This window comes from Oryzias latipes, chromosome 15 (genome assembly GCF_053564925.1).
Source record: "Oryzias latipes strain Hd-rR chromosome 15, Olatipes_Hd-rR_3.1".
NCBI lineage: Eukaryota > Metazoa > Chordata > Actinopteri > Beloniformes > Adrianichthyidae > Oryzias > Oryzias latipes.
This window is the reverse complement of record NC_136251.1, coordinates 20,810,074-20,836,983: the sequence shown is the minus strand read 5'-3', so window position 1 is coordinate 20,836,983 and position 26,910 is coordinate 20,810,074. Positions and strand designations below refer to the sequence as shown.

At 38.6% G+C, this 26,910-nt stretch overlaps 4 protein-coding genes across 6 annotated transcripts in view; 2 read left to right on the top strand and 2 right to left on the bottom strand.

Moving 5' to 3' along the window:
• The first annotated feature begins 1,165 nt into the window (after positions 1 to 1,165).
• On the top strand, positions 1,166 to 6,759 carry ikzf5 (IKAROS family zinc finger 5). The gene is made up of 4 exons (XM_004077073.4): positions 1,166 to 1,628; positions 1,816 to 1,968; positions 3,885 to 4,058; positions 4,255 to 6,759. Exons 2-4 carry the CDS (start codon positions 1,836 to 1,838, stop codon positions 5,217 to 5,219), a joined length of 1,272 nt encoding a protein of 423 aa, XP_004077121.1. The 5' UTR covers positions 1,166 to 1,628; positions 1,816 to 1,835; the 3' UTR covers positions 5,220 to 6,759.
• A 53-nt stretch (positions 6,760 to 6,812) lies between these two features.
• Positions 6,813 to 16,876, bottom strand: cuzd1.2 (CUB and zona pellucida-like domains 1, tandem duplicate 2). 3 transcript variants are annotated; one of them, XM_011484373.4, is made up of 28 exons: positions 16,741 to 16,876; positions 16,390 to 16,461; positions 16,199 to 16,297; positions 15,800 to 15,835; positions 15,621 to 15,719; positions 15,215 to 15,250; positions 15,035 to 15,133; positions 14,877 to 14,912; positions 14,688 to 14,786; positions 13,625 to 13,669; positions 13,312 to 13,332; positions 13,066 to 13,210; positions 12,763 to 12,947; positions 12,546 to 12,644; positions 11,608 to 11,643; positions 11,429 to 11,527; positions 11,107 to 11,139; positions 10,916 to 11,014; positions 9,759 to 9,791; positions 9,572 to 9,670; positions 9,451 to 9,483; positions 9,237 to 9,378; positions 8,941 to 9,152; positions 7,986 to 8,161; positions 7,659 to 7,889; positions 7,417 to 7,577; positions 7,057 to 7,301; positions 6,813 to 6,967 (listed from the first exon to the last, which is right to left on the bottom strand). In XM_011484373.4, exons 1-28 carry the CDS (start codon positions 16,781 to 16,783, stop codon positions 6,924 to 6,926), a joined length of 2,757 nt encoding a protein of 918 aa, XP_011482675.1. In that variant the 5' UTR covers positions 16,784 to 16,876; the 3' UTR covers positions 6,813 to 6,923. The 3 variants fall into 3 exon arrangements, with proteins under 3 accessions (XP_011482675.1, XP_020565152.1, XP_078788302.1); XM_020709493.3 differs by lacking the exon at positions 13,312 to 13,332; XM_078932176.1 differs by lacking the exons at positions 15,035 to 15,133; positions 15,215 to 15,250.
• A 2,339-nt stretch (positions 16,877 to 19,215) lies between these two features.
• agt (angiotensinogen) lies at positions 19,216 to 22,313 on the top strand. Its single transcript, XM_004077072.4, has 7 exons — positions 19,216 to 19,337; positions 20,063 to 20,495; positions 20,578 to 20,941; positions 21,040 to 21,164; positions 21,245 to 21,399; positions 21,498 to 21,654; positions 21,741 to 22,313. Exons 2-7 carry the CDS (start codon positions 20,091 to 20,093, stop codon positions 21,915 to 21,917), a joined length of 1,383 nt encoding a protein of 460 aa, XP_004077120.1. The 5' UTR covers positions 19,216 to 19,337; positions 20,063 to 20,090; the 3' UTR covers positions 21,918 to 22,313.
• A 423-nt stretch (positions 22,314 to 22,736) lies between these two features.
• The window catches only part of cog2 (component of oligomeric golgi complex 2), a 6,909-nt gene continuing 2,735 nt past the window's right edge, over positions 22,737 to 26,910 (bottom strand). Inside the window, exons 9-18 of the mRNA XM_023963229.2 lie at positions 26,646 to 26,772; positions 26,381 to 26,520; positions 25,314 to 25,375; positions 25,085 to 25,236; positions 24,821 to 25,006; positions 24,463 to 24,535; positions 24,180 to 24,322; positions 23,588 to 23,727; positions 23,310 to 23,493; positions 22,737 to 23,152 (exon numbers count right to left, since the gene is read on the bottom strand). Coding sequence (XP_023818997.1) covers positions 23,054 to 23,152; positions 23,310 to 23,493; positions 23,588 to 23,727; positions 24,180 to 24,322; positions 24,463 to 24,535; positions 24,821 to 25,006; positions 25,085 to 25,236; positions 25,314 to 25,375; positions 26,381 to 26,520; positions 26,646 to 26,772 — 1,306 coding nt within the window. The 3' untranslated portion in view covers positions 22,737 to 23,053. The remainder of the gene's footprint in view (positions 23,153 to 23,309; positions 23,494 to 23,587; positions 23,728 to 24,179; positions 24,323 to 24,462; positions 24,536 to 24,820; positions 25,007 to 25,084; positions 25,237 to 25,313; positions 25,376 to 26,380; positions 26,521 to 26,645; positions 26,773 to 26,910) is intronic.

Here is a 26,910-nt window from a genome sequence, read left to right as displayed (position 1 = left end):
TATCACTAAATTTAACAACATATTAGCACATTATTTTCAGGAGTAATTGCTGTAAGTTATATGGTGTCCAAACTTTAAATGAGAAGCTTGAGTTACAAAGAAAAGAGATCGCTTGCAGCAGGTTTAACATTACTGTTGCAATGCTTTTCCTCTGACTGTAGTATTTGTATGCAGTAAAAGGATACATGACTATCTCACCACCAAGTCATTTATCATCTTCACCTCTGTGGTTTTCCTATAAGTTTGACACAAATAGGGCAATGTGATCCACATGCTGCGCTCACTGGTAAATTATTGATTGTGATGAAACATAAATGAACATGTCCATTACTTCTAAGAGTATTGTAGTTGTTTTGCTTCATTTGCCACTTGAGGATAATTACTTGCTTCACATCTTTGAGAGTGGCATGACACAGTTTTAGGTAGACAGGCTTTTAGTTAATTTCATTAGCCAGTGATAAGAGATGGTTTGAATCTTGCATTTCAATACACTGTTCATAAAAACTCAGCTCACTCACAAATTGGAAACACAACTATTTGACTGAATCTAGAATACGTTTCAAAGTTGTGCAAAAGAATTGCAGGTCAAATTGGTAACATCTGACCATAATAGGCGGTTGTGAGGACTGAAACGTGTTCTCACTTCAAAGCCGCTTGTGCTGGTAAATGCATCTTTGATCATTTCTGTCAGCCAATATCAGACTTGATAATTTCTTAACTTTCATCATATTGTAGTGGCGGCCTGCCATATGAAAAGAAACATGGACAAAAAGAAATGCTCCTGCTGAGCCCTAATTAGATCAGGGGACCACGTCCCACAATCCCCTGCTGCTACAGACCTACAATGCACATGACCGCCACTACATAATGTTATAAAGTATTTTCCAAAAGCTGTAATTGAATCAAACTTTAAATTGAACTTAAAGTTTAAAATTTAATACAAACGCAAAATTAATCAAACTATCCTGACTCTTCCCTTAGCAAAAAAGTAGTCTCATCTTCTTTTTTTAACAAAAAATTGCACATTGGAAAGAAAATAATGTCTAATAAATTGTAAATTACCTAGTCATTCTAACATACGTTATTCTTGTAATCTTGTGACAAAGGAAATCTAATACAGGGTTTCTTTTCATTGTCACAATCTCCACGTTCCCCTAGTGGAACCTTTCACGGCTTGGTTAAAGTAGTGGCGGGACTGTTATTGCCGACGCACTGACCTTTAACCTCCGTCTGCTGGTTAATTGTTTTGATTTCTCACGCTGTCGTTATTGTCATATATATTTTCTTACCAGAATTTTTTATTAATGTTAAAACGCCGTATCGTTGACGTTTCGCTCAAACTATTATAATGACGTATCTGGCAAAGTCCAGAGTTCCTGAAAATGCTGATGGTTTTTCTGCTATAAGCTAACGTTAGCCTGCAGGCTAACGTAACGCACGTATCTTTGGTAACAACCATGACGACGAGAAGGAGCTCCGTCTAGAAGCGAGCGACCAGACATCAGATCGTACCGATTTCCTGTTGTACATCATTGACTTGCGGGATTATCCTTGTTTTTTGTCAGGCTCGCTAGTAAACAGAATCCCAGACCTCGTTGGTCTACGATTAAACTGCCGAGTTTGACCAGGTTAGTATACCTTAGGAATAACAAAAGTAGTTCGCTTTTTATTCTAAATGTATTTGTTTATTTTGACATTTTTGGAACTATATATATATTAAAGTGATGGGTATATTAGCGATTCAGATGTTTGTTTCTCCGTAAACAAATGCACCTTGATGTCAATGCCAGGACGTTTTTTTTGTTTTCTTTTCAGTGTAGTTGGCGTTTTGTTCAATGGGGGAGGAAAAACCGGATACACTGGACTTTGTGAAGGATTTCCAGGAGTATTTGAGCCAGCAGACTCAACATGTCAACATGATATCCGGCTCTGTCAGCGGCGTCAAGGAGGCTGACGAGCTGCCAGCAGGTATTTATTTGTTTGTATCTGCTGTCTGAAGCTATGTATGCCATAGGTTCATAGAGGCTGTCATGGGGAGTGTTAGTTTTTATTCGTATTCAATTTCAGTTTTTAGATAACAGCCTTTTTTTTTATCTCTTCCACAAATTTCTTGTTCAGTGTTAAACCCTTTGTTTTAGGTAAATAAGCTGCATGCTGGTTGTAAATTTGGGAGTTCTTCTTAGGTGAAGCACTTTTCAAATGAATACAACTAAAATAGTTTAAGATTCAAGATTCAAGAGGTTTTTATTGCCATATTCTGCGTAGCTACACAGAGTAGGAATTTGTTTCAGTGCAAATGTGCAACATAAAACAGAAGAACAGTAAGCAACAAAATTTTTACACAATGGACAGAACAAAAATATAAATAGAGTCAGTAGTGCAAGGAGTGTCAAAACAGTGCAGACTGAGAATGTTCAAGGTGCAGGTAGTGGGCTGGTGACTGGTTGGACATTGACGTGAAATTTGGGGGGGGGTTACAGGGCGTTTAAGAGTCTGACTGCAGAGGAAAAGAAACTGTTCTTGTGTCTGGAGGTTCTGGTCCTGATGGACCTTAGCCTCCTGCCTGAAGGGAGTAGTTTCAGTAGGTAATGTCCAGGGTGGGAAGGGTCGGCAGCTATCCGGCCTGCACGTCCCCGGGTTCTGGAGACATATAGTTCCTGGACAGATGGGAGGCTGCAGCCGATCACCTTCTCTGCTGAGCGCACAATACGCTGTAGCCTGTTAATGTCCCTGGTTGTGGCACTAGTGTACCACACGGTAATGGAGGAGGTGAGGATGGACTCAATGATGGCCGTGTAGAACTGCACCATCATCTGGGCCGGCAGCCGGGCTTTCTTCAACTGCCGCAGGAAATACATCCTCTGCTGGGCCTTTTTGAGGAGAGAGCAGATGGACGGCTCCCACTGGAGGTCCTGCGTGATGGTGGTGCCGAGGAAACAGACAGAGTCCACAATGGTGATGGTAGAGTCTGTCAGGATGAGAGGGGGTGAGGGGGCTGTGACTTTCCTGAAGTCCACTATCATCTCCACTGTCTTCTGAGTGTTCAGCTCCAGGTTGTTGATGCTGCACCACGAACCCAGCCGGTCCACCTCCATCCTATAGGCAGACTCATCATCATTAGAGATGAGTCCGATGAGGGTGGTGTCATCTGCAAACTTGATCAGTTTGACAGAGTCAGGCTTTTGATTAAAGCTTTTGATCTTATTCTTCTCAGGAGTCGATAGAATGAACCTTCATAACTCGTGACTTTTCAGTGCCTGCCTTTCAGTTTGCTGAGTAAAATTGGTGAAATAAATCCAAACAATCTTAATTCTAGACGCATTCATGCATGTTTCTTCCAAAACAAGCAGATCTAGGTAACGTTGTCTTTTACAATACAGTACTTACAGTGTACTTAAGTGGTATTTACATGGTACTTATTGTATAACTACTGGGTACTCACAGGGTATTTTCATGGTACTTTTTTATGGAATTTACTGGGAACTTACAGGGTGTTTACATGGTACTTTTTATGGGACTTACTGGGTACTTACATGGTACTTGCTGTGTATTTATGTGTATTATATATTATATTGTGTAGTATATATTAAGTACCGTACTGTAAAAGAAAGCGTTACCCAGATCTATTAGGTTACAGATGTTCCTGCTTGTTCTCTTACTAAACTTGCACTTGTAGCCTCCTATTGGCAAAGCCCACTCGATCCAGGCAACCGATTGGGCAGGGATTTCATAAAAACAGGCCCCTTGAGGCTCAGAGTTTGGCACATACGCTTATTTTTTAGTGTCATAAACTATTGAATTGTCACAAAGTTTTTTGTGTTAAGAATAAATCCTATATTTCTTTGTTTTACTTCTTTTTGCGACCCCAAATACTCCTTGTCCAGACTGTAGTCAGAATGGCCTGGATCACCCTTCAGTAGACATATCGTTGGAGGACAACTCTGGGATCCTGGTGGACGGTTTTGAGAGGACCTATGATGGCAAACTCAAGTGCCGCTACTGCAACTATGCCACCAGAGGCACAGCACGACTCATTGAGCATATCCGAATTCACACAGGTAATTGTTTTCAGGCATAAACTGCGATAGTTGTATTACACCTACGTTTCAGTCTTTTCAGTCACACTTCTCAAGATATCTGCATTTCATTCAGAAAACAGGGTGTGACTCTTTGTTTATTCGCATGCTTCCATCACTGTTTCCTTTCTTTGGCAGTTAACTAACAAAAACTGATTTTGTTGTATCGGACAAACAGGAGAGAAACCTCACCGCTGCCACCTGTGCCCATTTGCCTCAGCCTATGAGCGCCACCTGGAGGCCCACATGCGGTCCCACACAGGTGAGAAGCCATACAAGTGCGAGCTGTGCTCTTTCCGCTGCAGCGACCGCAGCAACTTGTCGCATCACCGGCGCAGACGCCACAAACTCCTACCGATGAAGGGCGCTCGGTCACTTTCCCATAAGAAGATGCTAAGTGTTTTACAGAAAAAAGCTAGCTCTCTGGGATACGGACGAAGGCTCCTCGTCAACTTTAGCCCCCCATCAATGGTGGTGCACAAAGCGGACAATGTAAACGACTTCTCCCACGAGCTGCCACACCTACACCAGGAAACCTATGATGATCAGAATCGAGTGGTTGAAGATGAACTCTCCGCTAATCAAGGTCATCATCCTCGGGATATGGTGATGGATAATCCACTCAATCAACTGTCCACCTTGGCAGGCCAGTTGGCCAGCCTCCCTTCGGACTCCCACGCTCAGACTCAACCTCCCATTTCTCCGGGAGCAGATTCTGTTGTGGACGAGAAGCCGTTCCTCATCCAGCAGCCACATCCTGCCACAACTCCTGTGGCTGTCACGGCCAGCATGACTCATGCTTCTTCCTCTTCCCCAATAACCCCAGAGCCCCGGGCTCCACCGCAAAGTAACTGCAGCCCAGGCGGTGGGCCGTGCAGTGAGCACAGCGGGCGCACCAGCACTCCGAGCATCTCCAACAGCCAACCCAGCACGCCCGCCCCAGGGCTGCCCACCCCACTTCACGATCCTCACATGCTTCATCACTGCCAGCACTGTGACATCTACTTCCCAGACAACATCTTGTACACCATCCACATGGGATGCCATGGCTACGAGAACCCATTCCAGTGCAATATCTGTGGCCACAAGTGCAAGAGCAAGTATGACTTTGCGTGTCACTTTGCACGGGGGCAGCACAAATGAAGGCTCAACAAGAAAGAGAGAAAATGGACAAATTTGGTTTATTCCACAAAGAAATAATATTTATTGTTTTTTCACTTGGCCTTTTATGTAGCTCAGTCTGTGAACAGGAACTTGTTACCACATGTCTCCATGTTTACAGTTTTATTATGTAGTTAAAGGTGCCCATTCCAGTGTATTATAACGGAATAATCAGTGTTTATGACAGATCTATACTGTCATCTACTGCCAGGAACTTAAAGGCATTGATTTCACAGAAAGTCAAATGAGCTTTTAGAGTAGCTTGTTGGGTTATTTTTTTCTCAATTGCTTTGAAGGGGGAAAAAACACTTTGAGCCTTACTCTAAACCTATAAAGTCAACAGATTGGAAATGTTCACAAGTAATCACATCCAGATCTCATTTTTAGAAGCTTTCCTGTTGGTAAAAATGAAGAGCTTAGCTAACAGAAAAATCAAAGTATATTAAAAAAATGAAGGAACTAGTTATCTTTTATTTTCCAGTATAAGTGACCCTCAACTGTTCTGGAGAGACACCTTTTTGATGCTCTAATGATATGAACTTGAACTGACTGGCCTTGAGTGATGTTTTTTTTTTTTCAAATATACATAATGTTTTTTGCCTACTTCAAAGTTTATTTCTTTTGCAGTGCCTAATTAGTCATTGTCTTTATTGTCAAAGCTGAAAAGGACTGTTTCAAAAATAATAAATTTGATATGGTTACAATAAAAAAGTGGATGAGCCAAAACCTTCTGAACGATGGACTGGCTATTTTATTAGTTTTTTTGCTTTGTTTTTCTTTCTTGTGAATTGGGCCAAAAATCTCCTGCTGCTGAGAGACGAGACTTACTCTGCGTGTATAACATCGACTGTAAAATCTGGCCAAACCTTTCCATCTGTAACAGTTTATTTTTATTTTTTTGCCCTGTGCTCTTGTTTACTGTTCTCTTTGAAGCTGCTATATGCAGCCATCTTTACCGTCTGTAAAGATGTTGGTGTGATGTTGCGTTGGTATCCAGCTTCTCCAAGTTTGAGGACAGACTGAATATGTCTCATGTAAAGACTTTTTCCAAAATGCCACGTAGCTGTCCAGTTGCCACGTTTGGACTTTGTGAAAATTCCCACCAGTCATCTAAATCTGTGCTTTAAAAAAAATACGGAGTATTGTTTCATGAATAATTGGATAGATGTTCTGTGTCAAATGAGTACAATTGTATTGCAGTGAAACTGCTACTTTAGCAAGGTCGTCTTTGTCTTGGCTCCTGTTGTCTGTTGCTTAGCAACCCATGTTAATGTCTTTTTAGATGCATGTCCTTGGTGCTGTTCTTGCAGTGATGGGGACATTGGTAACAGTTGCCTTATGCTCTCTGTGTGGTAGATTCATGAAAAATACTAAAGCCTTCTCACATTAAGATCTCGAATAGTAAATTGTTCAATTGTGAGATAAATTCTGTTGACTAATTTCTAAGTGTTTTCTAACCTAACTTTGCCTTAAGTTTTTTTTTCTTTCATCTTTTTGGATTAAAAAGAAATGGATTGAATAATTATTTTGTGTCTTTTCTGTTTTCCGAGTTTGGCAAAATGAAACACAAAAACGTTTGTTTTTTGTTCATGCCTTTAATCAAGTTAAAAGAAAGTAGAAGAAGAATAGAGATGGTGAGTATAATTCAGTGTAATGGAAAGTTGATTGAAGTAGACTGCAGTGGAGTTAAGCCTCACTCTGCTTTTCAGCCCCTTCCTCACCTTTAAGCTCTGGCAAGGACGATAGAAAAAATCTTATTCATTAGGTAATGAATGTTCTCTATTTACATTTACAGAACTTGTCATTTTTGCAAACTGACCTTTAAGCTTGATGGGACCCACAACCAGCGTGTGGCTGTCGTGGTTCGACCCCAGGCTTCTTTTGTTTCGTCTCCTGCAGCCACGGCGGCAGCGGGAGTTGTAGTCGGAGGCAGGACAAATCAGGACTTTGCATTGGATGTACACTTCATCCGTAGCTCGGAGGAACTGGAAGGCCTTAAAGCTGAAACGGGCCAGAGGTTGAGAACCACTACTAATGGAGTAGTAGGTGCTGTCAACAGGACATCTGAGGATAAAACATATCCCTGTTAGATGAAAAATAACCCAAATAGGCCAACTTTTTTTTTTCTTCATGATTTAAGATGAGCTATGTGGGAAGGAAGGGGGCATTTTAAACTTACCCATCTTTAACCAGGAAGTAAGGTCTGGAATAGAAGTCAAAAGGTGATGGAGAAGTCACACAGGTGTCGATGAAGAGTACCAGAGAGCTGTCACCTCTTCTCAAGTCCACTTGGACGTACAGGTTTTCGTTGACGCTTACTTCATACGGAACTTGGGTCACCTGAATGTGTGTGAAAGTTTGTCTCTCTTTACTGGAATTTTTCTCTATACTCAGAGTTTTCAACCCACACCACAAACACACCTTATTGTAGAAGCTGCTGGACGTGTAGAAGTCCATGCTTGTGTTGTATCTGCCTGAGCCGGTGATGGTGGTGTTCAAACCGGTATCGGCAACAAACATGATCTGGGAAATGGAGTCCTGCTCCATTATGCAGGTGACGTTCATCTTGAATTGAGATTGCCGTGTGATCTCTCCATTGATGGAGGAGTAGGCGTAGATGTTGTTGGTGTACACAATTCTGTCATTCATAACCTGATCAATGTAAAGTATGTTAGAAAATATGTTAAGATTTACACATGTTATTTTTGAAGGAGAAATATTTTTAAAAAAATGTCATAAATAGCTTACATCTCTAACATTGCCGCAAGTGTTGAGCGGGAAACTGAAGACCACGTTGTAGTAGGAAATTTGTGGCCGGCAATAAGGATCCCTCAGATACAAACTGTGGCCGTCGTAACCCAATGAATTTAGATAAGAACGGTCCAGGACAATGTGCATGCTGTCTGAGGAGCAATCCACTCGACCTAGTAGAAGAAAGCAACACAATGCCAAAATAGTCTTTCATTTTTTACAAGAACAATCCCTAAAAGATTTCTAAAAATTGAAAGAAACTGGTGGACATATTCATGTTTGATAATTTTAGGATTAAAAATATATATTTAAAATATAATTAAAAAAAATATTGAAAACAAATTGAATAAAGTTGTAAAGGGAAGTTTAGACTAAATTTAGAAAGCTACTTTTTTTTTTAACTTTTTTTTTGGTTTAGGATCCCCAAGTATTTATGGACTATGTCTGTAAAACACACAGTGACACTATGTTATTATTTGATGACAATCAAAAGTTTTTATATTTGTGTGGCATGCTTAACTTGGTTTAAATGTGTTCAGAAAACCTTGCACAATATTTTGTCAAGAAATGGTGTAAAAAGCTTATTTTATTTTGTAAATATTTTTTCATTCAAACATTACGATTCTTAAAGATGTTTTGCAGATTCTACAAGAAGAAGAAGTCCATCGTTGAGGAACAGAAGCAGGAAAACCATCTTCTCCATGCTTATATTCCTGCAGATTTCACGAACTTACTGGTACATCAGATCCTCTGGTTGTCAAACCTCAAAAAATTAACATGGAAGCCATAAAATTATGCTAAGTTTGACGTGTGAGAATTATGGTCAAAGTATCCTCAACTTAACTTGAAGAAATAAAAGTGTTATTTTCTGATTTACTATCTTAAAACCATCCTTTTGTTACTTTTGTACATGTTTAACTGGTGAATACCCTTTAACTGTTTCTATTTGCACCTGAGTTTGGTTTCAAAGAGCTCAAGAACTCTGCAGTGAATCCTCGGGCGACCACAGAGCCGTCGGTCTGGAAAACGACGGTCATGTAGTTGGAGGTGGAAAAGAAAGCGCTCAAGCTGGTGTTGTTGTTGCAGACCCTTCCCAACTGTGGCGAATGGATCGACGGTCCATCATAGACTGAGATGTGGTCACAAGAGCAGCAGTTTTCCAGCCTAGGAAAACAGGAAAACGATTGCTTTTGTATCACAACTTAAATAATAAAAAATTAGTCTTTGTTTTTTAAACATCGGGCTTACTGCAGGAATGTGAGGGCCAGGTAGATTCTTTGGTCATGTGAAGCTCTGAGCTGCCAGACACAGTAGCTATTGTCGTAATAGTAAGAAGGATAATTAGGGCTGGAAAAGGTGCCAGAGCCGAACAACGAGCCTCCGCATGGTCCTAGTCAAGAAGAACAGTTCATTGCAAAGAGCCACAATGTCATTGCAGAGGACAAATTGCACAGAGTCCTACCTGAAGGTGAAGGTGTAGATGCTGCACAATAAGCTGTAAAAAAAAAGAGACATTTGTGAAATTCATTTTCAGAAAGACTTTTTAGTTATATACTATGCACATTAAATGATACAATACTTACAGTAGTAGTCATGACAGCAGTTGCCGTAGTGCTCACAGGAGCTGTAGCAGGAACAGCTTCCCTGATGGCTACCGCAGTTGTAGCGACATGTGGGCTGAGCTGTAATACAGACAGTTCCAATTTCTTAATAGCAGCATGAACAAAATTTGGGTTTATTGATGTGACATGGCTAATGAGCATTTCATACCTGTCGTGTGGGCAGGAGCTGTCTGGCAGTAGTCTGAGAAAGGAGGTAAACAATTACTCATGCAAGACCATATTTTGTGCAAAACTTGTAATGCTTCATACTGTAAATGGAGATCAAAATGATGCAGGCTAGCAGATAAATTCTTTTACAGTAATATGTTAAGACAAGCAAAGGCCATTATAAAGTGACTTTTTTGTTTGTTTTGTCTTTCTTTTTGAAGCTGGACTCTGGATGCTGTTTGTATCCAGACATAGGTTGATAGTAATTCCGTTTGCAATATGAAATTGCCAGACAAACAGTAACTGGTTCAAAATGTCTCTAAATAACAGAATTAGACTCATTCTTGCAACATTTTTCTGTGCGAAACTAATGTTTGCTCATTGTGTGTTTTATTTCAAGAAATAATATTTTTTATTTTCAGATCTTTTTGGGCTTAATCAACATTATTAGTTTATTTAAATATACAGCAAATATTTGTATATAAAAGTGAGACATTTTCCTTGTTATAGTTTAATGCTTTTGTCTATTTGTTTGGTATACTAAAAATGGAGACTATTATTATAATGATTCTTATTTTTGAATATGAATGGCCAAATTGGAGATGTGGAATCTGATTACAGTAAGTCAATAGATTGGTGTTTGCTTTGACCTTTGTCTTGCAGAAAGGTAGAAACCCTTCTGCTTTTATCAGACACCACACAATTTAAGCTTTTCGGTCTGACACGTCATGAGAATGCTGCTTTCCAACCTAGTGGTCGCCCTGGTACTGTTTTTTATTTTTATTTTTATTTTTTTACTGCATGTTTATGTTGTTTTCTGTGTGGAGTTTGCATGTTCTCCCCGTGCATGCATGGGTTTTCTCCGGGATCCGGCTTCCTCCCACCGTCCAAAAACATGCTACATAGGTTGATTGGCAACTCTAAATTGTCCATAGGCGTGAGTGTGAGAGTGAATGGATGTGTGATTGAGGATATTCCACCCTGCGACAGACTGGCGACCAGTCCAGGGCATCCCTTGCCTACGCCCAAGTGGCCGGGATAGGCTCCGGCAACCCCGTGACCCCGAAAGGGAATAAACGGTTAAGAAGATGAATGAATGTTTATGTTGTCCCATGTTCTGAATTTTGAATGACACAATGCTTACTATAGTAGGCTTACTATAGTAGTCATGGCAACAGCTGCCATAGTACTCGCAGTCACTGTAACAGGAACAGCCTCCAGGGTAACTGCCACACATGTCCCTACATGATTGTTCAGCTATGAAACACAGACATGGGTTTTGTGAGATTTCCTGGCATCATTGTGAATTTTTTTGTGTTTCTTTTACCACCTTGTCTGGTATTTCCTACCTGTGACAGGAGAATGAGTTGTGTAGCAGTGATCTGAAATTTGAGACAGAAAAGTACTGTTATAAAACTTTTAATCGATTCTAATTTCTGTAAAATACACATGAAAGTGATCGAGAACAAGATGCATTGATCAGCAAATGAAGCAATTTAAAAAAAACAACTTTATTTTGTCTAAAATGGATGTTTTTGCATCTTGTGTGTAAATCTGTGTGTTTATATTTCTGATGACAGTGTGCAAATAACACATCACTGTGAGGCAAACTGCTTTTCAGCAGCAGGTGTGATCAAAGTGTGCCTGTTCTGTTCTTTAAATGACCCTTACCGTAGTAGTCATAGCAACAGTTGCCATAGTATTGGCAAGAGCTTGAACAGGAGCAGCTTCCTAAGTGACTGCCACAGTTGTAGCGACAAGAAGGCTGAGCTGCATGTGGAACATAGATGTCATTTCAACAAGATTCCCTGATGGCAGATTACGACAAGGTTGTGTTGAGAGTTTCATACCAGTTGTAGGTTCACCGGTTGTCGTCTGGCAATAAGCTAAAGCAAAGAAACAAGTAGTTAAGAACTTATCAACCATCATTTTTGTGTCAAATATGTATGTACATCCTGTGTTTGTCGCAACCGGAAATTTCAAAACTTTACAATAATCTCCAGAGTGCAAAAGACAGTTTTAATAGTGTTAAAAAATTTCATCTTAGTTTTGAAAAGATTTTGATCCTGGCCTGACATCTTAATTCAGTTTGATTTAGTAAAAAAAGAAAAAAAAAATTGCAATAGATATTGCCTCTTATAATTTGTCTCTATAGTACATACTGCATCATACAGTTATCTGAGTGAAGCCAAGTGTAAAAATCTAAGTTTCATTTATTTATTTATTTGTAATTAAATATATTTTACTGCTTTGCTTTGCAATTTGTGTTGAATACTTTTCTGGGTAGTGTCGCCATCTGTGTAGCTTTGAAAGATGTACTGAAAGCATATTTTGTGGTTGAATGTGTAGTGCTCTTATGTAAGGAATAAAAAATTAAAATCAGGTTTACATCTATTTTTTATGAAAAAACAGAAGACTTATCGTTTTAGTATTGCTTTTACAAAGTTTTTGCATGTCAAAATTTTAATTTGATTTTGTTAATAATAATTTGATAAATTTTGATTTTATTTGTGGGATGTGTAAGTCTGTTGGATTTTTTTCTATTTATTAGTATTATGATTGCTATTTTAACTACTGTTTTTATCTTATTATTTAGCTCATTATGTCAAGCACCTTAAGATGCTCAAGCAGGAAAAGTGCTATAAAGTTAAATTTAAATGTTTTTCTGTTTTGTTTTGTTCAGCCTAATTTTAGCTTATTGCAGGTTTTGCAAAAAATAACTAGCAGGACATATATTTCTGAACAGAATTTCATTAATCACATTCAATTACTTTGCATTAATTCATACCCTCGTAGTCCCAACAACAGTCTCCTCTGTCTCTGCACCATGAAGAGCAAGAACAGTTTCCAACCTGATAGTCACAGTTATGTTGGCAGGAGCCTTCATCTTCAGAAAAAAAGATGCAAAAATACATCAATAAAAATCTAAAGGTGAAAACATTACATCTTTTTCTTTATCAACCTCAATAGATTTGTATAAAAATATAAGTAACAGAGTTGCTCACCAACTACTCTGTAGTAGGCACTGAACCCTGAGAAAGTGACAATGCCATCACTGGTGAAGTGCACGGTTAGATGGCGACCAGTTGAATAAAAAATGGTGTTCCTAGAGCTGCAATATGTTCCCAAAAGCCTGGATCCGGTGCTAGAGCCATCATAGACCCGAATGTTGTCATAACTACACTCAATGCTGTGACAAGCATAAGAAGAAAAGAAAAAAAAAATCAGCTTTTACTCTAAAGTACCCCACAATGTACCATAAATAGTTTGCCACCAGACACATCTCACTTTGCACAACATTTACTTACTCTACATTAGAAAATTCCAGCTGCACAATGCCTCTGCTTGGTCTAATGTACCATATGCAGTTGGCATTGTTATGATAGTGGTTTGGATAGTTGGGGCTGTAGAAAGTGTCTGAGCTATTGTAAAAGTCGCCACCACAGGGTCCAACTGAGCCAACAACATCAATTAAAGGGAAGAAGTTAGAATGTTACACCATGGGAATGTGGAAAACAAAATCAGCTTGATGGAGAAAACTTGTATTTGTTTACCTGGTGGAAAATGTGTCCAATCTGATAAACAATAAGAGAGACATGATAAAGAGTCAACACATGAACAGTAGCAAGCAATAATATTTAAATCCCCAGAATATATTAAGTGTGCATTTATTAATGAACCAGTGAAGTAAGATTTTGGAATGATGTTGTTTTTGCATGTGTTTCTTTAGAGCTGACTGTAAAGGTTAACTTTATGTGGTATAAAAGCACAACAGAGTGTTTCAAATGAAAGAAAAAAGAAAGTTTTATAGCCTTCTCATTGATGATGTTCTATTTTTTTGACACAAGGTGAAAAAGACTGTCATACCTGTCACATCTGTAGCTTGCTGGTCAGTGGTTGATGAGCAGTACGCTGTTTGACAAAGGACAGAAATAAGTCAAACCTGCTTTGGAGATCCTCTTTAACAGATAATTCACTAACTTTATATCAAAAAGTGTCAGGAAAAGTAACAAGATCATCGCAAAGAAGGGAAAAGAATTTCAACAAATGTGATAGATTTCCCCTATAAGGCAGTTTAGATTTTTGATTTTTTACACCTTCCTAACATTTTAAAATCCTGAGTTGTCCAAACTTTGTGAAATCTCTTGTTTCTGTTTCTTTTTTTGTTTTGATTTGTTTCACACAAATTAATGCTTGTTTATATATAACAGTAAGTCATTTTTGAGTCAACAGTGGCTACAATTAGAAAAAGGAATTGGCAAAGGATTTTAACCCTTCTGATTTTTATTTTCTTAAAGGGGAGCAGTTTATTTAGCAATTTTTTTAAGAATAAAAACTTTTCCCACCAGTGGCTCGGCCAGGCTCCAGCAACTCTGTTACCCAAAAGAGGATGAATTAAGTATCGAAAATGTATGGATAAAAACATGTAAAGAGCCAATTCACCATGATTTGACACATTGATAGTTACAGAGGAGTAATTTTGTAGTTAAATATAAAGCCATTAGTGTTTGCAATATCCAGTGTCAATGGTAGTGTTTTTTTTTCACTTTATCTTTTTTTAAGAAACTTTAGGTGTTCACCAAGAACCAAAAATGTTTGTTCTGACCAAACAGTTCAAATTAAGTTGCTTTATTAAAAATAAATTTCCGAATCATCTAATTTAGTCTCACAGATTTAATGCAAAATACAAATTTAAGTATGATAGTAAAATCTAATAGTTTAAATATTACAAACAGAATGCATTTGCAAACTATTTTCTTTTCTTCATGCTGCATCTCACAGTAAAAAAAAAAAAAGCCCCAAGCCTCAGAGGGAAAAAGAATTGCCTTTGTAAATAACATTCTTAAGCAAAATGATGGAAAAAGACATTATGAGTCTTTGTATCCTGATCTGTTAAGTGTTAAAGGGCTTTGAGGGACAAAATACTCACAGTAATAATCATCGCAACAGTTGCCATGGTATTCGCAGGAACTGCTGCAGGAGCAGCTTCCCTGGTAACTACCACAGTTGTACTGACATGAAGACTGAGCTGTCACAACACGAAGACATTAAAACTTAGACTAAATGATTGAGTACTTTTCTGTAGAAACACAAACATATAGTTAAGAGAATGTGATACTTGTGGCAGGAGACTCCGCGGTAGATGAACATTGCCCTGCATGACAGATACAAGAAATCAACATTTTCTTATCAGGTGTTTATTTTGAAATTTAGATTACACTGAATTCTATGTGAACACTGCTGCTGCAAAAACTAGTGATGTAAATTGGTGCTTACAGCTGTAGTCATAGCAACAGTTGCCATAGTATTGGCAAGAGCTTGAACAGGAGCAGCTTCCTAGGTGACTGCCACAGTTGTAGCGACAAGAAGGCTGAGCTGCATGTGGAACATAGATGTCAATTTCAATAAGATTCCCTGATGGCAGATTATGACAAGGTTGTGTTGAGAGTTTCATACCAGTTGCAGGTTCACCGGTTGTCGTCTGGCAATAAGCTAAAGCAAAGAAGCAAGTAGTTAGAAGCTTATCATTATCATTATTTTTGTGTCAAATATGTATTTACATCCTGTGTTTATCGAAACCTGAAATTTCAAAACTTTACAATAATCTCCAGAGAGCAAAAGACAGTTGTGTTAAATATTGCAAGAAATAAATAGAAATTTAAATGTGATAATAAAATATAATAGTTTAAATATTGCAAACTGAATGCATTTGCAAACTATTTTCTTTCCTTCATAAAAATAAAAAATAAAAGAAAACATTTTCTTATCAGGTGTTTATTTTGAAATCTAGATTACATGGTACCACTAAATTCTATGTGAACACTGCTGCTGCAAAAACTAGTGATAGTAAATTGGTGCTTACAGCTGTAGTCATAGCAACAGTTGCCATAGTATTGGCAAGAGCTGGAACAGGAGCAGCTTCCTAGGTGACTGCCACAGTTGTAGCGACAAGAAGGCTGAGCTGCATGTGGAACATAGATGTCATTTCAATAAGATTCCCTGATGGCAGATTATGACAAGGTTGTGTTGAGAGTTTCATACCAGTTGCAGATTCACCGGTTGTCGTCTGGCAATGAGCTAAAGCAAAGCAGCAAATAGTTAAGAGCTTATCAACCATAATTTTTGTGTCAAATATGTTTGTACATCCTGTGTTTGTCGAAATCTGAAATTTCAAAATTGTACAATAATTTCCAGAGAGCAAAAGACAGTTGTGTTAAACATTGCTAGAAATTAAAATAGAAATTTAAATGTGATAGTAATATATATTAGTTTAAATATTAAAAACTGAATGCATTTGCAAACTATTTTCTTTCCTTAACAAAAGGAAAAAAAAGCATTTTCTTATCAGGTATTTATTTTGAAATCTAGATGACATGGTACTACTGAATTCTATGTGAACACTGCTGCTGTAAAAACCAGTGATAGTAAATTGGTGCTTACAGCTGTAGTCATAGCAACAGTTGCCATAGTATTCACAGTGGCTTGTGCAGGAGCAGCTTCCCATGTCGTAACCACAGTTGTAGCGACATGAAGGCTGTTCTGGAACATATAAAGGAGCATATAAAGTTGTAGAAATGTGTGACAGTCTGTTATGAATAGATTTGCTTTTGGCAGATCAGATGTCAGCAAACCTGTAGCGGCTTCTGTATAAGCTGTTTCTGTGTAATAAGCTCTCAGCTTTTCGGCTCCAGTTGCACTGGCATCTGCACGAGAAATCGAGAAGACTCAAAATTTCAAATTTCAACCTCATTCTTCTCGCTTTGTTTTCTGTAAAGGGAATAGTTTAGTTAAATTGATTGTTCATTTTGAGGATCAGCAATTCATAAACTAAAAAAAGTGAATAAATAAAATTAAAAAACAGCGGCCACATTCAACCCTGTGGGTTTTCTAGGGTTAAAATCATCTACACCCGTGCTGTCAAGAAAACATTGCCACACAATATAATCACTCTGGTGCAAATTGAATCAAAATAAAAAGCATACCTTGTGTGGCGAGCACAATGCAAAGGAAAATGAGAGTCCACATGATGAACTTTCTCACCTTCCAACTTGGTTGAAATGTTCTTCACTGCAGCTTATATACACAGTGGTAACCCCGTCGTAACTTCATAAAATTCATGATTGACAATAAACATAAAGTTTTATGACTTTGTGATCAATGCTCATGGGAAACACACACTTGATTAAACATCATAAACTGTACATGTTTACAAGGACAGCTGTAAATGAGGACAGGAAAAAAAAGTTTATTTTGAATAGCTTTCTAAGTACTAAATAACCACGCGTTGATGTAAGCATTTATTTACAAAATAAACAGAAATTAGGCTAAATACGAACCCTCAAAAGGTAAAAAGGTATGACTGTCAAAATTTAAGTCAGCTCAATGTAACCAGCTTTACTTTCCTGCAATAACTAATGCACTTAAAGAGAAGTGTTATTGCTTACACTTTTTCTGTCTTTTTTTATTCAATGCAAAATAGAAACATTGTTGGGTTGTTTCTTTGGTTGTGTCGACAGCTTTGACTTCATGTTATCAGCAATTTGAACAATATGGCAATTTGAATAGCACATTCAAATTTGGCCGAGGCCCAACAATTGTTCAGTAAATTTCAGGGGTCAACATTTCTATATATATATATATATATATATATATATATATATATATATATATATATATATATATATATACACAAATTGAATCATGCAATTATACATATCCTTAATCATAAACAGAAATGCATACAGCACACACAGGACATATTGAATCCATTAAATATATTGATATAAAAGTAATTTGTCAACAAAAATTGTATTAATTGCACAAATGGGAGTTTTTCATCTACTTTGTACTTGTTTGTACATTTCTAGCATTTTCTCAAAAAGTGAAACAATCTTTTTTTTTAAATACAAAAGTTTAAAGAAGAGGAACATTCCTATTATGAAGTTTTTAAAATTAATTTTAAGAGTGGCATTTAAAAAGTAATAATTGGGCTCTCATGTTGTAAATAGTTTTACACGTTGGTATCGACTGTCTTCTTTCATTTCCATTTTGTTAGTACTACAGAAACCTTGTTTGAAGAAGATAAAGGCAGAAGTGAAAAGCCCTGGACATGATCGCGTCACTCTTTCTGGTGAGAAAATCTGCTGCAACTTGTTTTGTTGAATCAGGTGTGCGCTGGAAGGACTTCCTACAGTTAAATCACGGATGTTGAAATAAGCAATAAGGATTTCGCTCAATAAAAAACAAGTTCAATATTTGACTTTTACAGCAAAAGTTTCTTTTCAGGACCGGTTAAAGTCTTTTGTGTTTTTCCAACTGTCCTCAAATGTACCAGAGTATTTTTCTCTAATCAGTAAGATATCTGCAGATATGTGTTTATGAAGCAACAGAACTGTTAGTTTTCAGGTAGAGGTTTGAGTTATAATGAAAACATGACTTTTCAGGTATTTCTGTTGATGCCTTGAGTTGCATTTCTTTTAAAATATTTGTAAAAATAAATGTGTTGATCAAGAGAACAAAGGGAAGTCTAATATTGGTGTTGCATACTATGTTTATGTACTATTTCATCAAATTGTCATTTAAGTATTATTTATGCTGATAATCTACCTCATCTTGACATAATACTGTATATCATATTATTATTGTTACAATAACCCTTGTCACCTAACTTATTCTATATTTGTTACCTGTAATTATGGATTACTTTAGCTATATGTATGATATTAGTTTTATTACAGTGAAGGGTCTCACTGTTTAACTTGTGAAATATATGTTTAAATTTCTGTATTCTCATTTAAAAGTTGGCACAACTTTTAAAATTTTTAGAATATACAGTTCTGTATATTCTAACATCCTTATTATTATCTGTTTGAAGGACTAATAGTTTGAAACTTCTCACACGACCTTGTAATTTTGATTATCTAATGTTATTATTAACTTGAAAAAATAGCTTTTCCAGTGTCTTTTTTCTTGAAGATTGGTTGCTCAAAACTTTAAAATTACATGTTAAGGAGTAAAAACATCAAAAAAGCGTTATGAGTAGAGACAGGTTAGCCTTCTAGCCTCTGAAATCGTGTAAGTAAAAGATACAACAAATCTCCTGTAGTATAATTTATTGCAGTATCTGTAATTGTGATAATAATAATGAATTATGCAACAATCGCAATCTTCATGAAACTATTTTGGTTTGGTTACTTGCAAAATTAAAAGGATCATGGGTCCGAAACAAAAAAACAAACAAACATCATTTTTCACTGCACAAATAAACATTGGCAGTATCTGGTGTAATTCCAGTGAGTCAGTCTTAACAGCTATAGTACACAAACTAGGATTTCTTTCAACATCCGACCTTGTGTCATACAACCTTTGTGGTAACCCTTCCTTATCTTTAAAGTTTCTGAAAAAAATCTGAAATCACTATTTGTCTCAGATCAGTACAAAGCAAGTTGTGAGTCAGTGATGACAGCAGAGCCCCTGACTCAGATGCTCTAGTTAATCTGTAACCAGCTGGGTTTAAGAAAGGGAGCAGGGGAGCCAGAAACTTAGTTTGAACCTGACACAGCAGCTGCAAGGACAAAAGGTAAATGCCAAATTTACTTTTCTTGTTACTATATAAAAGCACTTTAAATGTGATGTTTAGAATTCGAGAAATGTTTGTTCCATATATTTGACTAAAGTCTAGGTTGGGAGTTAGCTGTTCCCCCAAAAGTGCATTTGTCTTCAGCTTTGCATGCAGGATCACTTTTTCTCACCTTCCTTAACTTTTTATTTTCCAGAGCTTGGCAAAAATCTCAATCATTTTAGGATTTCTCACTAAAGCATGTAGTATAATTGTGGATGAGATCTTTTGTGACCTAGTTTTACTGATCAGGGACCAAGGCCACGTCTTGTGGCGCATGTCTAAACAGCAGCGAGATGTTTGCTCTTCTACTTAAACAGTTCATCAGTCCACACGTCTCTGTGTTCAAAGGAAAAATTAAAGTACTATTTTCTTTCTGATAAGGATAAGCCTAGGAGAATCTGTTTAAGTTAAAATACATTAAAACCACAAAAAAATGGTTTCAAATCAGTTTTAGCTGAGACTGCAGGGAAAAGGCCTTGCTCTCATGTACTGATCAACAGGAGGGAAAACAAAGATCAATCGATCAGTGACCAGCACAGAACTCAGAGCCCAGTCCTCCTGCCAGAAACCCAAAACCAGACTCAACCAGATTTATTTCTACATTTTAAACTTTGAATTTGTGAGGAAGCTATGCTAGTCAGCTGAAACACCTATAGTGACTCAAAATGTTTCTTCCCATGCAGCTTTTAGACAAAATCAACCAAAAGTAAAATGCAGAGACTACAGGCACCTCTTCTGGTCGTTCTTCTATGCTGCTGCTTGTCGAGAGCCAACCGGGTCTACGTTCACCCCTTCTATCTTTTTGCTGCTGAGAATGTCAGCTGTGAGACCCTGCACAACCAGATCAGCAAGCCTCTGGAAACACTCCCTGTTAGCCCCCTCGACAGTGAAGTCTTAACACCAGACAACAGGGACCCATCAAAAGTGAATCCACAGAACATCACAGAAAGGACAGCGGTTCTGGCTGGGCTGCTGAACCCTCTAGGCCTGAGGATGTATGTTGCTCTCAGCAGGAAGCAGAGAAGTGAAAACACCCTCTTTTCACCCGTCAACACATGTGGCTCTTTATTTAGTTTCTACCTGGGAGCTTCCAAGACGACGGCAAGCTATTTTCTGGTACTTGATTTAGCTTTTTTTTCCTCACAATAAAGATCTTTTTTAAGAGTTTACGTTACAAAAGATTGTTTTTCCCTTTTAGCGTCTTCTGGGCCTCAGTGACACCGACAGAGAGGAATGTTTGTCCATAGTGGATGGACACAAGGTTCTGGGCACGCTACAGAACATTCATTCTTTGGTGGACGATGGACCCAAAGAGAAAATTACCACCCAGGTCTGGGCCTTCGCTCGCAAGGGTGCTCAGCTGTCCAGGGACTTTATCCAAGGAACACAGGACTTCTCAGACTCTTCATATATCAGAGGAGTGGACTTCTCCAACCCTCAGGAGACGGAGAAGTTGTTGAACAGCTTTGTGGAGAAAACATCCAATGGAAGCTTGAGGAACGTCTTTGCTGACCTCAATTCCAGCAGCAACATTTTGTTCCTCTCCTCCTTCAACTTTCAAGGTCTGTCTTTGTTTTTCTATTTCTATTTCACTTTAAAGAAAACATTCCCATCATTTTACAACATAATTACCGTACGACCGTATTCTTCGGACACATAGGGAAGTGGAAAACAGCTTTCCAACCCGAGAAGACTTCCCTGCAGGAGTTTTACGTGAATCCAACAACAACAGTGATGAGTCCGATGATGACGCGCACAGGCCACTACCACTACCTCAACGATAAGGTAAGAAGCAGTACAAGAAAGTTAGTGGCTGCTTTTATGCAGGAATTCAACTGACATGTTTTTGGTTTGCCAACCTGCAGTTGAGGAGGTGCACGGTTCTGAAGCTGTCTCTGAGCAAACAGGCCTACATGATGCTGGTCCTGCCTCATGAAGGGGTCAACCTCAGTGACATTGAGACGGAAGCAAACTTACATACAAATGTTTTTTCTGCCTGGCATCAGAACCTACAGGAAGGGTGAGTACTGTCCTGGTTTTGATCCAGTGTTGAGGCACTTTTAGGAATCATTTTGTTTTTGTTCAGAAATGTAACTTCATTAATCTATTTTTTTATAGTCCATTGGAGCTGTCACTCCCTAAGCTTTCCACATCTTCTGTGAATGACTTGAATGAGCTGCTGACCAACATGAACCCGGAGATTGAGGCCAAGCTGCTTGGCTCTGAGGCCGAGTTCAGCCAGCTCAGCAACATCACACTATTCAGCATAGATAAGGTCAATTTTTTTAAGAGGCCAACTTCAACAAAGCCCTCAGTGTATGTATGTGTGCATCACAAAAAATGTGTTTGTTATGCTCTCAGGCTGTAAACACGGTGCGGTTCGACATGTCAGAAGAAGGAGCAGAACCTCAAGACAAAAAAGAAGCAGCAGGCGTCCCTCTGAGATTGTCATTCAACAGACCGTTCTTCTTCTCCGTCATTGAAGGATACAATAACGCCATTCTCCTCCTGGGCAAGATCACCAACCCCTTACTTTGAAGATGGATAGCAGGATGAACAATACTGTACTCAACTAACTGTATTTAATTATTATTAAAGTATGTCTACAGCTTACATTTCTGCAGGAAATTGCCTTTTATTATTTTTTACGAGCTATAATGATTGTGAGGTTTTACTGAGAGGTGGAGCTCATTAAAGAATGACTTATTGAGAATATTTTATTAATTTTAAGCCAGTATTTAAAACATTACCTCACTGGAGGCTGATGCTTTACAGTCAGCTGAAAATGTAGTTTATTTCTTTTGCAGTAAAAAGTTTTGTACTGTATTTTCCAGTGGGATGGGTAACATGAACCATGGTTGTCTATTTTGAAGGAAAATCTGTTTTTCACTTTGATTTGCAATGGCAAAAATAAATGGATTTTGAAAACTGAAAGTCATTTTTTGGAATTATTTTTAAATGAAAGTGGTGGAAAGAATATAGAGAGAGGACTGGTCATGTGAGTCTATGGAGTTACTATTATTCATAGCGTTTATGCTCCTTTTAACATTCAGGGGATAAAACTCAAATGGAGCACTAGTGCTATTGTACCTGTCATAACTGCACCAAATGGACAACTTTGCGAGAATTAAGTCAATTTATAAATGTATGGAGTGATTTGCACTGGCAGAGAGTTTTACGCCGGATGCCCTTTCTGACATAACCCTGTATTATATCCGGGCTGGGGACCTGCATAGGGAGACTCAGACTTGGGCCCCCTTGAGGCTACGTAGTTAGGCAATAGCGTGAAGAGTCTTCCCTGAGCACCCACACTGAATTAAGCTCATTGCACACCCTGGGAAGCTAACCTGAAACATATTTTTGTAACAAATAAGCATTTATTATAAAATAAAGTAGCCGATGCGAGGGACAAAAACACTCTCCCTTTACAAAGATCTGAACATTTACAGCACAACAGAAAAGCATTTTTCCCCACACAACAGAATCCCATTTTGTCCCAAGCATTCCTCCAACCCGCATTACATTCCACATCTCATCTTCAATTGTTTCTTCAGAGTCTCTGAGGTTTGCATAAAGATTCAGTAGTGTCTGCTCTTGAACTCTCCACCTGTATGATCCTGGAACTATTTTACCGGAGCAGAGTGGGAGGCTTTGGTCAATGTGGATTCACATTTTTACTGGTTCTGTTCGGCAAGTTCTCGGGCTTCTTTGACAAGATCCATCAAAGTGGAAAACATGGAGATGTCCTCTGGCTGAAAACCCATTTTTTGGATCTGAGGCAGCAGAGAGAGAGAAATCACAAGTTACAATCTTTTTTTATAACTTTACAATGGAACAATAGCTGACATTTGTAAGCAGCACTGCCTACATTAAGTATTGCTTCTATTACTTAACTTAATTATGTCTTTGTGTGTTCATTTTTGCACTTACCTGTTCCCCCAAGTATTCCACATCGAGAGCCAGCTGAAGTCGAATCTTGGTGTCATCTGTGGGTCCCCCGTTTGCTCCTGTCGTTGTAGTTGCCGCTGCCCCCTTTCTGGCCTGTTTCAACCGCTTTAAGCTCTCCTCCATCTTTCTTACTGAGCTCAGCACCTCTGATATTGTCTCATAATACCTAAGAACAAGATGAAAAACAGAAGGTAACCCTCTTTCTAACGCTTCAGGAGTAAGTGTGGATGTGGGTTTACAGACTGTGTGTTGGAGCTTACTTCTGCGTGCAGACAGACAACACCACTCGCAGCCATGCTTGTGCCGTAACGGGGGTGACCAACCCCGTGGAGTCGGTCAACAGCTGGTGGAGGGGACGCAATGCGTTGTCCATGTATGCGGATGCACGCACCGGCATATCCTTTGAGAAAGGGGGGGCGGGGGGGGGGGGGGGGGGGGGGTTAACAACATATGGTCTTTGAGATTTTGAATAGTTTCACGTTTTCTTTTATGGCCTAGTAAATGGCCGTAAATATTGGCTGTTTGTCAATTTTCGCACCCTTCTGGGCTTTTTTGTTTTACTTCTTCTGCTCACCATTAAACAAAATTAGTCATTTCTAAAATCAAATTCCTAGTTTGCATTGTAAGGCGGGCAACCATGTTTACCCTGTGTTGATGGTTGTAGTGCTCCGTCACACTCAAATAAAAGTTTATTAAACACTATAACAGGATTTATCATCATAATACAGAGATTAATCAGGAAAAATGAGCCCCTGATTACAAATGTATGGCTTTCAGGGTAATGTAATTCAGAGAACAACAGGCATCATCCTCATGTCACATAATGAAATAGGGGAAAGATCATCTGCTTACTTTATTAGTCCTGCGGTACAGACGTGGGACCTCAGAGGCACTTTTCAGGAAGCGGCAGCAGCGTTCGGTCAGATGCTGCGTCATCCTGGTGTTCAGGGAGGGAATGCTGCTCGACAGGCAAGACTTGGAGTCCGCTAGAGCGTCTGACAAAGAAGAGAAGTCAAAGAGAAGCTTAAATGATGACAAAAGAATCCAATAAACAAAATACTTTTTTTTTTTACTTTTTTAAAAAGACTCAAAACACAAGATCAAAAATATTGTCGCCTGCATGTATAGAACTTACCTTCCACAACACTAAAGTTCTTGAATCCAATGGCTTCTAGGCGTTGCCTGACCATCTCAGAGAGTTGTGGGATCTAAATATCAATTTTGCACATGGAAACAAAAACCAGGACAGAATAAACTTTTGTCCTTTAAATCACAGTATTTCTTTCCTCCTTATTCTGACTCGTAAGATCGTACGGAGTCTTTTATTGCATTTTCTGATCACATTTTCAGCTTTTTTGGTTTCATCTTTTTGATAAATGTTGCAAAGGAAATATATAATCTGAGTTTTTATTTAACCATTAAAAAAACTAGTCAAAACTTGTTGTTTTAAGTGCAATAAACTCTTTCTTTGTGTATGTTAGTTTTGCCTCCACCTGCTCCTGCAGCTTCTGCACATCAGCGGCGATGTAAACCAGCTGTTTAGTGGACAGAACAGCCGGGCTTCCGCTCTCACTGCCACCATCATCCATGGAAGTCCGGCTGGACGTCGAGGAAGCCGAGCTGGGCAGGGGCCTCGCCTGCTCCTTTGGCCCCTCAACGGGAGGACTCTTTGTCAACACCTGACCATCAATGACGTTAATTAGTGTTTGGATTAATTAAAAAGTAGTGACCAGTAGTAAATGATTTTTTTGTTTTACCTCATCAAGAAACCGGGCATATCGTGAAAACAGCTGGAGTGTGAGCTTCCAAAAGCGATGGGTCAAAGGGGGCAGATACACTTTGTCTGCCCAGCACTTCAACAAACAAGACCACAACACTTCAGACACCTGCAGATGGTATGTGCTTCCAGCTGAGAATGAACAGACACGATTATTGTGGGGGTTTTATTTGCTAAATAATGGCTTGTGGTGGAACATAAAGGCCTACCTGGAGCTGCCTCTAATCCATCACTTATGGAGTTTTCCAGCCGTCCTGCTATTTCCTTATACCTAGAAACAAAACAAATGAGTGTGCACAGAACACTGTGTGACAGTTTGCATTTTGAATACAATCATGCTCGAAACACGCATTGGAAATTTTCTGAGTGCTCTGAAAGGCGAAACAGTGGGGGTTATCGTTGTGAAACGGGGCCACTAGACCTTTGCTTTGACGCAGAGCTGTGTATGTTTTTGTACTTTACGCTGTGCGTGGGTCTGTGGGGGCGGTGGAAAATTCCCAAGCAGCAGATAACTTTGTTCCTTTTTCAAGCAGATCAATGACCAGCCTGTCAAAGCCTTAGAGTGGCACTATAATCATTGTTTGATCTATTTTAAACATGTTCCCAGTGGTCTGTTAATTACGATTATGCCCTTATTTTTAGCCAAAAAAACCAACAACTTTTTTTGTTTTCTAGGACGTAGTTTCTGAAGAGCGGCAGTACTGTCTTCCATCATCAGAGAAATGCCACAAGAACCTGTTAACCGTTTAACTACCAGTTTAACCAGACGGTAGAGCAAAAATAGGAAACAGATGAGAAACGTTGTATGTATTACTCCCTCAAGCCAATAGGCAACAGAAAAAGAAAAAAAAGAATTTCATTGATTTTGTCTTGGTTGGGTGCTTAAAGGGTTATAACACCATTTTCATAGGAGTGGGTCCTTATACAACATACAACATACTGCTAATTCTCTAATGTTTTTTCTGTGGTCTTCGACAGACCATTGCAGTAAAAAGGAGTTCTCTGATGACGTGGGCTTCGGCTTCCAATAGCTTTTCTTATTTTTCTAAAAATGCTAACAGGCTGCTTTTATTTTATTTATTTTTTGTCAAATACAGTCTTTTAAGCCCTTGTAGAGATAACTGCCTAGTCAGGGAAAATCAAAGTTTGCAGAAATGTCGTTAAAATTTTCAAATGCTACACTTAGAAAAAGATTTTTTTTCAAATCAAAAAATGGCTGCACAATAATGTCTTATTTAAAACAAAAATTCTATAAAACTGAAATGACAATATTTACCGTAGCTGAAAGTAAACTGGTAGGTTCCATTTGTTGTGGAAGCTGGTATATGATGGGTGAACCCTCAACCTCTTCACGCTGGCCTGAGAGCTGCACTGCCTCTCAAACCGTCGCACAAACTCCATCGTTGCGCTGTACCGCTTGAAAAGGATGACATCCAAACATCATTAGGGGAAACCAAAAAGGATCAAAATTGTGTTTTTTTTCTCTTTCAAACAGGCTTAACCAAGTTACTCTAAAAGCACCTCAAGCATGGCAGCAGTACCTCAAAGAAAATATCAGGGTTTCCAGGGTTGAAGATGTACGCCAGCCTTTCTTCTATTCCTTTTATCATCTCTGGCCACACAGAGTTCACCAGGAAATCGTAACCCGGCACTGTGTCAGCTTTGTCACTGAAGAATAGAACATGGAAAATTTAGTATAACAAGAGAAAAATACGACACTTTTTAGTAAAGGATGCACATTAAAAATAACATAGACAAAAGAAAAAGTGCGGTCATTTATAACACAGGTTTGAAATGACAGAAAAT

Coding starts and splice junctions, on each gene's coding strand:
- ikzf5 (XM_004077073.4), top strand. CDS start 1,836: ATGGGGGAGGAAAAACCGGATACACTGGACTTTGTGAAGGATTTCCAG. Junction 1,969..3,884: donor GGCTGACGAGCTGCCAGCAG/GTATTTATTTGT, acceptor CTCCTTGTCCAG/ACTGTAGTCAGAATGGCCTG. Junction 4,059..4,254: donor GCATATCCGAATTCACACAG/GTAATTGTTTTC, acceptor TCGGACAAACAG/GAGAGAAACCTCACCGCTGC.
- cuzd1.2 (XM_011484373.4), bottom strand. CDS start 16,783: ATGTGGACTCTCATTTTCCTTTGCATTGTGCTCGCCACACAAG. Junction 13,333..13,624: donor GCAAGCTACAGATGTGACAG/GTATGACAGTCT, acceptor ATTGTTTATCAG/ATTGGACACATTTTCCACCA. Junction 11,644..12,545: donor CTGTTGTTGGGACTACGAGG/GTATGAATTAAT, acceptor TCTTTGCTTTAG/CTTATTGCCAGACGACAACC.
- agt (XM_004077072.4), top strand. CDS start 20,091: ATGCAGAGACTACAGGCACCTCTTCTGGTCGTTCTTCTATGCTGCTGC. Junction 20,496..20,577: donor CGACGGCAAGCTATTTTCTG/GTACTTGATTTA, acceptor TTTCCCTTTTAG/CGTCTTCTGGGCCTCAGTGA. Junction 21,655..21,740: donor CACTATTCAGCATAGATAAG/GTCAATTTTTTT, acceptor TTATGCTCTCAG/GCTGTAAACACGGTGCGGTT.